The sequence below is a fragment of the Vulpes lagopus genome, chromosome 15 (assembly GCF_018345385.1).
Source record: "Vulpes lagopus strain Blue_001 chromosome 15, ASM1834538v1, whole genome shotgun sequence".
NCBI lineage: Eukaryota > Metazoa > Chordata > Mammalia > Carnivora > Canidae > Vulpes > Vulpes lagopus.
Window position 1 is genome coordinate 21,436,419 of NC_054838.1, and position 15,527 is coordinate 21,451,945.

General features: G+C 34.7%; 1 protein-coding gene across 1 annotated transcript; it reads left to right on the forward strand.

Moving 5' to 3' along the window:
* Positions 1-5,812: 5,812 nt before the first annotated feature.
* LOC121476650 (olfactory receptor 52A1) lies at positions 5,813-6,751 on the forward strand. Its single transcript, XM_041730774.1, has one exon. The coding sequence runs from the start codon at positions 5,813-5,815 to the stop codon at positions 6,749-6,751; it is 939 nt and encodes a 312-aa protein (XP_041586708.1).
* The last annotated feature ends 8,776 nt before the right edge of the window (positions 6,752-15,527 follow it).

Genomic DNA, 15,527 nt, shown 5'->3' on the forward strand with positions numbered 1-15,527 from the left:
AAGGATAAACTCAAAATGTATGAAATAACTAAATGTGAGATAGGAATTCATCAAAATCATAGAGGAGAACACAGACAGCAACATTTTTGACGTGGGCCACAGCAGCGTCTTGCAAAACTGTCTCTAAAGGCAAGGGAAACAAAAGTAAAAATGAATTATTGGGACTTTATCAAGATAAAAAGCAAAGGAAACAGTCAACAAAACTAAAGGCAGCCTATAGAATGAGGGAAGATATGTGCAAATGACATATCAGATCTATAAAGAACTTACCAAAGTCAACACCCAAAAACAAACAATCCAGTCAAGAAATGGCAGAAGACATGAACAGACATTTCTCCAAAGAACACCTACATAGGGACAAAAGACACATGAAAAATGGTCCACATCACTCATCATCAGGAAAACACAAATAAAAACCACAATGAGATACCACTTTACACCAATTAGAATGGCTAAAATTAACAATACAGGAAACAACAAATCTTGGCAAGGATGTGAAGAAAGGGGAAACCTCTTACACTTTTGGTGGGAATGCAAGCTAGTACAGCTACTTTGGAAAACAGTATGGAAGTTCCTCAAGAAATTAAAAATAGGGCTACCCTATGACCCAGCAATTGCACTACTGGGTATTTACCCTAAAGATATAGATGTAGTGAAAAGAAGGGGTACCTGCACCTCAGTGGTCATAGCAGCAGCATCCTCAATATCCAAACTGCTGTGGAAGGAGCCAATAAGTCCTTTGGCAGATGAATGGATAAATAAGATGTGGAATACACACACACACACACACACACACACACACATTACTTACATATTACATACGTGTGTGTGTGTTACTCAGCCATCAGAAAGGATAAATATCGGGATCCCTGGGTGGCGCAGCGGTTTGGCGCCTGCCTTTGGCCCAGGGCGCGATCCTGGAGACCCGGGATCGAATCCCACATCAGGCTCCCGGTGCATGGAGCCTGCTTCTCCCTCTGCCTGTGACTCCGCCCCTCTCTCTCTCTGTGTGTGACTGTCGTAAATAAATAAAAATTTAAAAAAAAAAAAAAAGAAAGGATAAATATCTACCTTTTACATTAACATGGATGGAACTGGAGGGTATTATGGTGAGTGAAATAAGTCAGTCAGAGAAAGAGAATTATACCATTATATATGGTTTCACTCATATGTGGAATATAAGAAATAGTGCAGAGGACCACAAAGGAAGGAGGGGAAACTGAATGGGGAAAAATCAGAGAGAAAGAAAAACCACGAGAGACTCTTAACTCTGGGAAACAAACTGAAAGTTGCCAAAGGGGAAGTGGGTGGGGGGTGATGAGGTAATAGGCATTAGGAGGGCACGTGATGCTATGAGCACAGGGTGTTATATACAACTGATGAATTATTGAAAACTACACCTGAAACTAATGATTTGCCAACATATAGTTTATAGAATTTAAAGAAAAAGAGATGGATAGGAAATAGATGTAATTAATTTTACTATGCTAAAAACTGGATTGCCAGATTGGTGTATGCTTCATAATGAAAACATATCAATACTTTTGAGAAAAAAATTTTGAATGATGATTCTTTAAAGATTATTAGTTAGCCTAGTCCCCCCCCCCCCAAAAAAAAAACAACTCCACAAAATTCGGAGAAAAGGGAAAATAACTAAGTATCTATTTGTGAAAGTATTTCCAGGTAGTGGAATAAAGTTGAAAAAATCATTTACCCATTCCACAGGCAAAAGAAATGGTCAGGACAGTCCTTCAAAGTATGTTCAACATGAACTGAAATTTATATATGACATATTAAGTCAGATTCAGAACAGATATCAGAATCAGATATGCTGAAAATATTGTTATACGAGTTGGCATAATAAAATTGATGCCTCAGTTATTTTGAGAGACTCAATTACCAGCAATAAGGTATAATTTGAGGGAGGAAAGGGGCCAGGATAGGGGCACACAATTTTAATAAAATCAGTAGAAGAGAAGAAGTGGAGGGGAAAAATGATAAACTAGTCTAAATTGTTCTTTGATGACTTAAGAATGAGCTGATAACTAGATAACATGTGCAAGTCTGACCTCTGAATCAATTCTTTTCAACATTAAAGAGTACCATGGTATCTGCCTCCTTCACAGACAAAATTATACAAAGAGCATTTAAGATTCCTTGCCTCTTTATCTCTATCTCTTCTTCTCTCTGAAATCCATTGTGAATGCTCTCCTCCATTTGTACTGAAAGTATTATTCTTCCTAAATTTGCCAGTCATCTCAACATTACCTCAAAGTGAGTGGCATACAAGAAAGTCTAGACTCCAGGTGAATCATGTCAAGGAGAAAAATAGGTGCATAAGTATTTCTTGTAATTCATCATTTGTTTTAATGATAAAAGATATATGAATTATTCTTCTCATATTTCTAAAAATTTGAAAGCATGTATCATATATTTTTTTACTTGCCTTAAGAGCTGATGGCATGGATCCTCCACCTTTTTGAGGCATAAAACACCTGCATTCTGAAGGAAGAGTGGAAGAAAAGAAGGAGAAGCGTATAAAGGGAAGGATGGAGAAAGATTTCATCAAATGGGCAGCACCTGGCTCAGAGCTCAGTACAGAAGGATTTAGAAAGGTGCATCATGGCTGGGCATTATGAAAATATTAATGAATTTACAAGAATAGCTTCATCAAATAAAAATCTGATGAATGAGATTGAAGGAGAATGAGAGCTAAATGTGTGGTAAAGAGCTATTGTGGATACAGAGTTTTCTTTCCAGAAGTTCCTCAATGGCCAAAGGATTATAATGATATTCATAGAGTTCATGGCATAGGATCATGCCCATATCTAAATGTTCTTTAGGTGTTTTTCTAAGTGAGGACAGCAGAAAAGGAACTGAACTCATAAAAATACAACTTGTGTATATTAATTTATCTACATTTACCCTGTGAGAATAAAGAGAAGAGCAAAGACAGTCTGCGAGTTGTAGAAATGATTACAGAGATATTAGCTGTGGATGGACCCAAGAGGGTTTCATTCTGAGCTGCTGGGCCCCTCCTACCCTGGACTAGTGGCTAGGAAGTCTCTCAGTCCATGTTCAGACCTCCTCCTTCTCCACATTCACTTGGGAACATTTTAATTGGTGGCCATAAGTTTTCTTCAACACTTTGAGCTCAATAAATTTATGCTGCTGTCTCAGCATAAATAAGACAGATCTTACTGTGAGTTTTGTTGGAGAATGAATCCACTAATATGATCTCAGACAGACTTACAGAAATGGGAGCAAGTCTGCCTTGCAGGAACAGAAGAAAAGAAGGAAAGACTATCCCAGAGATGTCCATATATTAGATATGGTCCCAGAAGTAAATGGATCAGAGGTCATGGTATTGACAAAGGCTGTTACAAAGGGTGTAGACAGAAGGAAGAGGCACTATCCAGCACAATATACCAGGAAATGAGGCCAGAAACTCAAGAGGAGGAAAGGTGGATGACAGGTAAGCAATGAGGATAATGCTGTGAAAACTGATGATGGTCTTCAGTTGTTGGGTAAGGAGTTGGTTCCCAATAACTAAGGGCATGGAAGATGGAAGTCTCACTATCCCCAAATTTATTCCATACTGTTTCACTACCAGCTTTTCCAATGATAAGCAATCCTTCCCACCTGTCCTTTACTCACTTACATCCTCCCCTATCTGCCTCCTCAGCATCTGTACCTGTCAGGTAATGCTCACATGGCAGCTCTTTTCTCTTGACTAAATCAGACAATGTGATTGTTACTAAAGGATTCCTATTCTAATTCTGATTAACTATGAGGAAGGAAAAAGTCAACCCTATGAGAAACAATCTGTGACCCATGGATATACAGAATGAGGGACTGGAGAGCAAAGCTGTAGAAATTAAGGACTTAGTTGATTTACTAGTCTATTCTAAATACACGTTGGCTGATGCAGCCTTTCTTCATCAATGATCCCTATGATCTTTCACTAGAGTTTTAGCTACATAAATCACAGCTGTTCTTGAACTACTGGCATACTTCATGACTTTGATTATGTGGTTTTTTGATCATGAGCTTGCTGACATAAGGCAACAGTGTTGGAGAGTCTAGGAAAGAATGAAATCCTGAACCTTGTATTTTACAGGATGTCAAATATTTTTCTATTGTATACCTTGAGAATTTCATGATTTTTAGATACACAATTTTTAAGGGAAATTATTTTTTATTATAGAAGAGCTCTCATATAGGACTACGAGCCTATGTTTTTAGAAAATTCAGTCATCTGTGAATTGAGGCAATTAAATTTTCTGTTTGTTCTATAGCCTTCTCCTGAATCATTTCTGATGTCCAAGGTCTGCCTTCTGTCTTCCCTTCCTACTACTAGATTGGACTCCTTTTAAGGAATCGACCATTTTACCCCTTATTTTCTACTTATTTTTGGTGCTTAAACTCATAAAATGACAAAACCATTAAATGGTGTATATATAATTAAGCATCAACAAGCCTTAATTTACTAATCTTTTACTAATGGTAAATCTAAACACTTTAAAACCTATAAACTAACAATCCATTGTAGTGGACTGTAGTGGATTGTAGTGGACTGTAGTGGATTGTAGTGGACTGTAGAAACTAACAGTCCATTCTGACTACATTACTGATTACCTATGTTGTGTAGTCAGCAAGAATGAGTCCTCTTGCTTTTTCTACATTGTTACTCTGGATTTCCTTGCCTCCTAGATATTTCTTGCCTCTAGTAATTCTGAAACCTGTATTATAGTATTTCTGCTATTTTAAGGGTGCAACCCCTTTTATGGAATTCCAAAGTAAGAAATACAGATAAAGCAAATACGGTTTTACTAAAAATGTAAAAAATAGCATGGAACTTTGATACGAATAGTAAAAATTGCATGGATTTAAATAATCTTTTCTCAAGTTCTACCTCACATTCTTTTTTTTTAAATAATAAATTTATTTTTTATTGGTGTTCAATTTGCCAACATACAGAATAACACCCGGTGCTCATCCCATCAAGTGCCCCCCTCAGTGCCCATCACCCATTCTCCCCCACTCCCCATCCTCCTCCCCTTCCACCACCGCTAGTTCGTTTTCCAGAGTTAGGAGTCTTTATGTTCTGTCTCCCTTTCTGATATTTTCTACCCATTTCTTCTCCCTTCCTTTCTATTGCCTTTCACTATTATTTATATGTCCTCACATTCTTTTGAAAGGAATCCACTCTTACATAGACCTGTAATGTATAGATACAGATATCTAAGTATATTATGCTCTTAGGTGGAGGTGTTTCTATCCCTTTTCTCTTTCATAGAAGTTTTTGATACCACTATACTGTAGAGTGCGACTACTTGCAGGTCCAGACTAACAGTTCCTGACTCAGAAACAGTGGGGAAAAAATAGAGGACCAAGGATTAGCTGCAAGTTGGAATAGGGAGAGACTTATCAAAATATGATTAGTGCACAATTAATGTACAAGCAAAATAAACAAGTACAAATATTTTGTCCACAGGTCCAGAGGACATAACAGACAGGTCAGCACTTGATTCCCTTACTCAGATGATCTGGTGGTTCTAATGCATTTAGCCTTTCATGTACATAACCTCTTAATATGAACTCATGATTGGGGATGCCTTTCCTCAAAACAGTGGGATCTATGGATCTGTCTTTTTCCTTAAATAATATGCATGATGTGGATGATATGATCTTAGACTTCAGCCAAAATCAGAGAGACTCACTATGATGACCTTGGACAAAAGTAGAAGTTGAAAAGAAGAGTTCACTGACTGAGACACTTTTCATTTGCTTCTGGAGACCCAAAGACATTATGTCCATCTCCAACATTACAATCTTCATGCCTTCTGTGTTGACACTAATAGGGATCCCAGGCCTAGAGTCTGTGCAGTGCTGGATTGGGATTCCATTCTGTGCCATGTATCTCATTGCTATGATTGGAAATTCCTTGCTTCTGATCATCATCAAATCAGAGCGCAGCCTCCATGAGCCCATGTATATTTTCCTAGGCATGTTAGGAGTCACAGATATTGTACTTGGCACAAGCATTGTGCCCAAGATGCTTGGAATTTTCTGGCTACATGTACCAGAGATTTATTTTGATTCCTGCTTGCTTCAAATGGGGCTCATCCACACATTTGAGTGCATAGAGTCAGGCATCCTCCTGGCCATGGCCCTGGACTGTTATGTGGCCATCTGTTATCCACTCAGACACAGTGGCATCTTCACCCATCAGCTGGTGGCCCAAATAGGGGCTATGGTAACACTCAGGGCTGCCATTCTGGTAGCCCCATCTTTAGTACTCATAAAGTATCGGTTTCAATTTTATCATACAACCACCATCTCCCACTCCTACTGTGAGCATATGGCCATTGTGAAACTGGCTGCAGAAAATGTGCGGGTCAACAAAATCTATGGCTTGTTTGTGGCATTCGCTGTTGCAGGGTTCGACCTCACCTTCATCACTTTGTCCTACATACAGATATTTATCACAGTTTTTCGTTTGCCCCAGAAGGAGGCCCGCTTGAAAGCATTCAATACCTGCATCGCCCACATCTGTGTTTTCCTCCAGCTCTACTTCCTCGCCTTCTTCTCCTTCTTCACTCATAGGTTTGGTGCTCATGTCCCTCCTTATATCCATATCCTCTTTTCTAGCCTCTACTTGCTGGTCCCCCCATTTCTTAATCCACTTGTCTATGGTGCCAAGACCAAGCAGATCCGCATTCACATGGTAAAGATGTTCTGTTCCTAAAATCCACAGTGATTAACACCTTCAGCCTTCCCCTCTCTGCAATAGTAACAATCTCTCAAAACTAAATAAAACAGCAAAAAGACATGTTGTTTGTGATGTTTGAGTATTCTATTAATTTTTTTGTGAAATTTGCCTGTATTTTATGTGGTTGTCACATCATAGCCCGTGACACCTCTGCGTCAGTGGGATTTACAACCTAGTGGGTAATTAGAATGAGAAATGTTTAAAGAGCAAAATAGTTAAAATCTGTCATTTCCTTTTTAAAAAATTTTTAGTTACTGATTGAACTTTCTCCTTTAAGTATGCTTCTCTAGAAGGATTCACAAATATGTATATCTCAGTGAATATAATTGCACCCAATACTCATTCTTTTTCCAATTTGTCTAGGTCAGCAAAAACAAATTGTTAATACTGTTTGTTTCTGGGTCATCCTACTAATCTTCAAAACAAATGAGAGAATTTTTAAAAACTCTTATTCAAGCAAAAGTCCCCAAACAAAAAACAAAAACTTTACGTATCTGGTGAGACATTGTCTTCAAATTTCAACATTTCCACTGTCATTAAGATATTAAGATATAAAAATTATGAACAATCAGTGTTCCACTTTATACATCAATACTTTTTCTGAATCCTCACCTTCTCGCTTCTTTATTAATTCATCAAGTGTTATAAAAACCTACAATATTATAATGCTATAATAAAGAATAGAGGCATAATGGTAAATTTGAAGTAGTGTTTACATTTTTTTCAGTTTATAGCCATAATAGGTTTATATTTCTGGGAGAAAAGGGGGGGAATAAGAGACAAGTAGTAGAGGTCCCCATGGAATATGAGTTAGCAAAGAGAGTGAAGCACTGAAATTCAACTAAAAGCAGCAGTCTGTAGAGTTATTTCTATTTTATTTTATTTTTTTATTAGAGAGTCTGATTCTTCTTTTAAGTTTTCATTTTAATTCCAGTTATTTACACACAGTTTTATATTAGTTTCAGGTCTACAATATAGTATTCAACACCTGTATGCATCACCGTGTGCTCAAATCAGCAAGTGCACTAGTTACTTCCCATCACCTATTTCACTCATCACCCCACCCACCTTCCCTCTGGTAACCATCAGTTTGTTCTCTGTGTTGAAATGTCTCTTTCTTGAGTTCCCCCTCTCTTATTTTTCCCCTTGCTTGTTTGTTTTGTTTTGTAAGTTCCACATATGAGTGAAATCATATGGTATTTGTCTTTCTCTACAAGGAGTCTGATTCTTAAGGAAGGACAAATGAACGGCTAAGCAGGTAAGGACATTCATGCCAGGTAGATGATATTGGAGATTAAATAGACAATCAAGAAACTGCCCTGTTTTTTTCAAAGTAATGTACAATTTGTAGAGATAAGACAAATACAAATGTTAAAAATGATTATGGACACTGTGCCAAATTGTTGAACTTTATATAGCTATCATATATCATTGGTGAGTTTTTTATTATAAGGAAGGCACTTATGTGTGTATGTGTGTGTGTATATATTTGGCATTTGGCAGCATATCTTAGTGGATGTAAAACATTATGCTTTTTAATTACTCAAGACTATTTATTAATGAACATATAGAGTGTTCTATCTAAATTAATAGCTTGAGAACTTAGGGTTTGTGGGCTGTTCCTGAAAACCTCAGCTCATAGATCATTTTTTAAAATTATGGAAAATATTCACATGTGCAAAAAATGTCCCTACTTGATTTATGACATTAAAATCAATGTATATATAAGAAACATTGGACTGCATGTCACAGGAGTGTGGATACTCTGGATACTTGTTTTATGGACTGTGCCTTATCAGATGACTGCTAAAGATGATCACTTTATAAATCTAGAGGCTATCCTGATGCATTTTTTGAGGCTACTTTAAATGTCAGTATTTATTAGATAGAATTGATTACATTACCAGTAATAGTTATTTTTCTTTGATAACAATGTATTTGGAATTAAATAAAACCTAAAAAGCCATCAGAAATAATTTCTTAATGTTCTAGCCAGAGTTCCTCAAACTTTTATGTAAAGGGCCAAATAAATAACTTGGGCTTATGTAGGCAAAGAGAAAATTAAAGAGTATTTTTTTGGTATTTATATAAAAAGAAACAAAGCATATTTCCACAAAAATTTTGATGAAATTCTATATAATGAAATATCATTTACAATTGGTAATATTAATGATAATAAACACACTTGTGTAGTTTTCTGTAATGTAAGTTTGAATGGAATTCATTTTTCTCTAGGAGATAACATTCTGCTTAAGTGGGACTGAGAGTTAGATTTTCCCTACGATCAAACTGATTGCAAAAATTCATCTATAAAAACCTTTCTTACTAGCTATTGGGCTATCCAGCCCTATATATAGACTGAGAGAGGCGGGGGGAATATTTCTCAGCCACAAGAAATAATGAAATTGCCATTGGCAATGATGTAGTTAGAGCTAGAGACTATTATGTTAAGTGAAATAACTCAAAAGAGAAAGACAAATGCCATATAATTTCACTCACATGTAGAATTAAAAAAAAAAAAGGAAAACAAACGAACATAGAGGAAAAAAGAGAGAAAGGAAAAAACCAAGAAACAGACTCTAAACTATAGAGAACGAACTGATGGTTACCAGAAGGGAAGTGAGTGGGAGGATAAATTGAATAGGTGATGGGGATTAAGGAGGGCACTGTCATGATGAGCACCAGGTGTTGTATGGAAGTATTGACAGTGTTACTGACATGGAAAGAGATGAGTCGAGAATGAACATTGAGGATTTGAATCCTGATTGGAATTAAAAGTATGGTCATTATTTTTAATAGAGATATAAATAAATACGTACATATAAACATAATTATATAATTATATGTTTTTGTTGCATATGCATGTTTATTTTTGTAAACATATTTCATGGGCTCTATTCCGCTGAAGGGAACTAATAGCATGACAAATCAGTACAAGTAAAATCTTTACTATTGGGATCCTGAACTGAAAGCATAATATAAGTTAGAATAGTAATGCTATGCCAGAAAGTAAGAAACTCCTCAAAGTGTGATTGGGACATGTCAGAAGGACCCACAATCTAGTCTGAAAGAATGCTCTCTAGCCCAATGTAGAAAAATTTGAGTAGTAGTAGTAGTAATACTAATAATACTAATAATAATTAATAATAATACTTGTATGGATTATGAATCCATATATATATACACATATGCGTGTGTCTATGTATGTGTGTGTGTGTGTGTGTGTGTGTGTGTGTGTATACATCACCTCTTCTTTCTTCTTTAGCCATTCATCATTAGACTCTTTCCATAATTTGGCTATTATAGATAACACTGCTATAAACATTGGGGTTCAAGTATTCCTTCAAATTAGTATTTTTATATCCTTTGGGTAAATACCAGTAATTTAATTGCTGGATTACAGGATAGTTCTAATTTTAACTTTTTGAGGAACCTCCATTCTGATTTCCAGAGTGACTTCACAAGTTTGCATTCCCACCAACAGTATGAGTGTTCCCTTTCCTGCACATCCTTGCCAACATCTCTCATTTTTGCGTTGTTAATTTTAGCCATTCTGACAGGTGAGGTGATGCTCATTGTAGTTTTGATTTGTATTTCCCTGATGATGAATGATGTTGAGCATTTAAGCTTATCTTTTGATACTTGTGCTACTCACAACTCCACCAACATACAGAACATTTCCATAACTTCAGAAAGTTCCCTTTTCATGCTCCTTCCCAATCAATGTCTACCTCCCACTCCTGCAGAAGAAACCACTATTGTTTTTTCATTTTATATTAGTTTTGCATGTTCCAGACCATCTATAAATAGAATTATAAAACCATGAACTTTTAATCTTATTTACTCAAAATCCATTTTTTTTTTTGTATTTGGTGTTATCAGGTGTGTTAGTCTTATGAATGTCTGATAAAGAATTGTGTCCATTTTGTTTTTATAATGGAATTGTAAGATTTATTTCTGTAATTTTGATTCAAGTGTTTTGTCAGTATAAATGTGTATATATATATGTGTGTGTGTGTGTGTGTGTAAATGTGTATATATATATATAACGTCATATATATGACACAACCTCACAGTCTGCATATTGCTTATTAATTTTTTCAAACTATACTTCTCTCAAAGTAAAAATTATTAAAAATATGGTAGCCTATAGCTTTTTGTGTCTTAATAAGGAAATCTTTGCCTACCCTCCAGTCATATAAATATTCTATTTTTTCTAGAAGTTCTATTTTTAACTTATCACTACTTTGTATGGGTGCTTATAAGACAATCGAGTCATTATATGTTTATTAGGGCTGGGAGTGTGATTGGGACATGTCAAAAGGACCCACAATCTAGTCTGAAAGAATGCTCTCTAGCCCAATGTAGAAAAATTTGAGTAGTAGTAGTAGGAGTAATAATAATAATAATAATAATAATAATAATAATAATGGTATGGATTATGAATCTCTAACTAGGGTAATTGATGAAGGCTTTTCACAGTACAATGCAAATCCAAAAAGACTGAAAGAGGTTCTTTCAAATGTGTAGATCTCAGTACAAAGCCACAAGGCTCATGGAAACACATGAAAACATGGCTCAATCAGAAGAAAAAAATAAATCTTCAGAAATTAATCTTAAAGAAACAGTTATTTGAATTACCTGATGAATTGAAAATAACCATCATACAGATGTCCAATGAACTAAGAAAAAACAATACGTGAATAAAATGACAATCTCAACAGTGGTAAAAAGTACTTTAAAAGATCAAACAAATTTTGGAGCTGAAGAATAAAATAACTGAATTGAAAAAATTCACTATAAGAATACAACATAAGACAAGAAAAAGAGAAAATCATTGAATCCAAAAGTAGATTTTTCTTTTGTAGTTGAGATATAACTTATATACCATCAAATTCACTCTTTAAAGCATACAACATACTGGTTTTTAGTACATTCAAAAAATTGTATAACTATCACTACTAATTCTAGAATGTTCTCATCAGTCTGACAAAGATACCTTATTCTGATTGGCAGTCATTTCCCATTCATCCTGTCCCCCGTCTCTGGCAACCACTTTTTTTACCTCCTGTCTATATGAATTTGACTATTTTGGACATTTCAACTAAGTAGATAATATGTTACAAGGTATTTTATGTCTACCTTCCTTCATATGGTATGAAGTTTTCAAGGCTCATCCATATTGTAGCATCGATTGGAACTTCACTTCTCTTTTTATGTCTGAATGAAATTCCATTGCATGAATATACCCAAGTCTATTCCTGGCACCTGGCAGGCAAAATCTGGCCACACTAGGTTTTCCACGATCTCTCCTCTCTCTGTGTGGTAAGGACTACTGTCTTAATTCAGACATTCCACAAATAATATAATCATGGGCTTTTATTTTCTATTTTCCATTTTTCATGTACACTTACTTCTCTCACTTGATTAATTTTATCAACCATCATAGTAAAAGCTATTCAGAGGTCATATTTCTTTGTTGAAATGTAATTATAAAATTTAATATGACAGAAATTATATTTTGGTCTTTCGGCTTCAGTATGCCATGAAATTTGGATCCAAGTAGTTTCACTTATTATAACAAAGAGTCTTAGGTTTTCATTCATATAATATAGTCTAATAATGTCAATATCATACATTAAGGAAGATAAAATACTCTAAAATGTCTGAAAATTTTATGAAGATGAATGATATAGTACATATTTAATAAATGGTGAATATTCATTTTGAATTTCAAGTTCTCAGCACAATCTAGATTTTTTAAAAAATGTTTAATAAATATATTTTACTTATTCTTCAATTGCTTCCAAAAGTACCTGAAACACAATTAATACTTAATTATTGTGTGTTGAATAAAATCATCAGGATATAACTTTTTAATTGGTGGGAAGTAAAAGTAATGTTATTTTGTTGATTTCATATTCCATATGATCTGTCAGTGATATTGGCAAAATGAGTCTCTTAATGACTGTAGCTTTGTTAAAATAAGAGGTGAGAGATGAAACTTATGCTGGGTCTAGTTGATTTTACTATGCTGAAGACCTAAATTGCCACACTGATATGATTCATAATAAATATTTATATATATATTTGGTTAACAAATAAAATATGATGATAACCTTTCACTTAGAATAATAGTCACAAAAGAAAGAAAGAAAGAAAGAAAGAAAGAAAGAAAGAAAGAAAGAAAAAAGGAAGAAAGAAAGAAGAAAGAAGGAAGAAAGAAAGAAAGAAAGAAAGAAAGAGAAAGAAAGAAAAGAAAGAAAGAAAGAAAGAAAGAAAAAGAAAGAAAGAAAGAAAGAAAGAAAGAAAGAAAGAAAGAAAGAAAGAAAGAAAGAAAGAAAAGAAGTAGAGAATACATAGGTATTGATCTAGGTTTCAAGTTATTTCCAAAAATTATGATAAAGTGGAAAAGTATTTTTTTACTCATTGTGATGCTAAATAAGATGGTCAGGGACAGTTTTTCAAAGTGTATGAAGCATAAACTGAAATTGGATAACATATAGTGAACCTATGTTTCTGGAACAAAATAAATGGAGTGAGAAAATTTATGTTGGAAATACAGTTAAAGAAGTTTGCAGAAGGAAGTGAATTACTGCATTATTTGGAGTAGATAGAATTACAAGCAAATTTACAGAGTTTGAGGGTTAAAAGTACCCAGGATAAAATTCTGAGGGTGCCAAAATTTAAATAAAATATGTAGAAGACACGAAAATCTGGAAGGTTATAAGCTAGTCTAAATTATTTATTGCTGACTCAAGAATTAAGGTACTTATTAGCTCACATATCAATCTGACTTCTGAATCAATTTCATTCGACATGAATTAGTACTATTGTATCTCTCTCCTTCATGTAGAAGATACTGTAAAAAACATTTAGTCTCTTGTCCTTTTGTCTCTATCCCTTATTTTACCGGAAATTACAAATGCTCTCCTCCAACTTACTGACCAGATGAACTTAATATATATATATTCAAAACATTCCATCATAAAACAGCAGAATTCACGTTCTTTTTGAGTGCGTATAGAACATTCTCCAGAATAGATCATATATTAAGTCACAACACAGACCTTGACAAATACAAAGAAATTGAGATCATACCAAGCACATTTTTTGACCACAACTCTTAAAACTAGAAGTCAACCATAAGAATAAATTGGAAAGACTACAAACACGTGGAAGTTAAACAACACACTACTAAAAAAAAGAATGGTCAGCCAAGAAAGAAGAAAAAAAAATAGATGGAAACAAATGAAAGTGAAAACACAAAAGTCTAAATAAATAAATAAATAAATAAAACACAATAGTACAAATCTTTTGGGATGGAAAATAGATGGAAACAAATGAAAGTGAAAACACAATAGTCTAAATAAATAAATAAATAAATAAATAAAACACAATAGTACAAATCTTTTGGGATGCAGCAAAAGTGGTTATAAGAGGGAACTATAGGGCAGCCTGAGTGGCTCAGTGGTTTAGGGCCGCCTTCAGCCCAGGGCCTGATCCTGGGGACCCAAGATCGAGTTCCATGTCAGGCTTCCTGCATGGAGCCTGCTTCTCCCTCTGCTTGTGTCCTGCCTCTGTGTCTCTTGTGAGTAAATAAATAGAATCTTTAAAAAAAAAAAAAAAGAGGGAAGTACATAGCAATACAGGCCAATCCCCAACAAGCAAGAAAAATCTCAAGCAAACAACCTAACCTTACACCTAACGGAGCTAGAAAAAGAACAACAAAAGAAGCCTAAAGCCAGCAGAAGGAAAGAAATAATACAGATTAGAGCATAAATAAATGATACAGAAACTAAGGAAACAATAGATCAGATCAATGAAACCAAGATCTGGTTCATTGAAAAAAATAATAAAATTGATAGGCCTCCAGCCAGGCTTATCAAAAAGAACAGAGAAAGGACCCAAATGAATAAATTCACAAATAAGAAAGATGTAACAACCAACACCACAGAAATACAAATAACTGTAAGAAAATATTATGAAAGTATTAAAAACTATATGTCAAAAGTCAGGCAACCTGGAAGAAATGTATAAATTCCTAGAAACATAAAAACTTCCAAGAGTGAAATAGGAAGAAATAGAAAACTTGAACTGACTGGAAACTAGCAAAAAAATATTGAATCAGTAATCGAATGTATTCTTCCTAAATTTGCCAGCATCTCAACATTGCCTCAAGTACCCCTTAAGTTTAGCAACATACAAGAAACCAGGTGAATCATGTCAAAGAGAAAGGTACCATGTACATAAGTGTTTCTTTGAATTCATCATTTTTCTCATGATTAAAGATATACTGATTCTTTTTCCCATATTTCTAAAAATTTGAAAGCATATAGCATATCTTCTTTTTATTTGCATCAAGAGCCAATGACATGATTCCTTCCCATCATAAAACACCTGCATTCTGAAGGAAGAGTGGAAGAAAAGAGGGAGAAAGTAAGGAGGAAGTGATGGAGAAAATTTCAACAAAGATACAAAAAATGGCTCAGAAGTCAGTATGGGATTTAGAAATGTCCATCATAACCAGTCGTTCTGAGAATATTACAAAATTTACCAAAAAATAGCTTCAATACGATAAAAACCTAAGGAATTATACTACAAGAGAATGAGAGTTAAATGGGTGATAAAGAGCCATTGTGGAGACATATTTTCTTCCTAGCAGTGTCTCAGTGAAAGAAGGGTCACAAGGATACTTATTTATATAGAATTCATTGGCATAGGAATATGCCTATGCTCTTTAGATTGTTTT

Bases quoted from the DNA above. Each gene is read 5' to 3' on its own strand.
- LOC121476650 (XM_041730774.1), top strand. From the start codon at position 5,813: ATGTCCATCTCCAACATTACAATCTTCATGCCTTCTGTGTTGACACTA.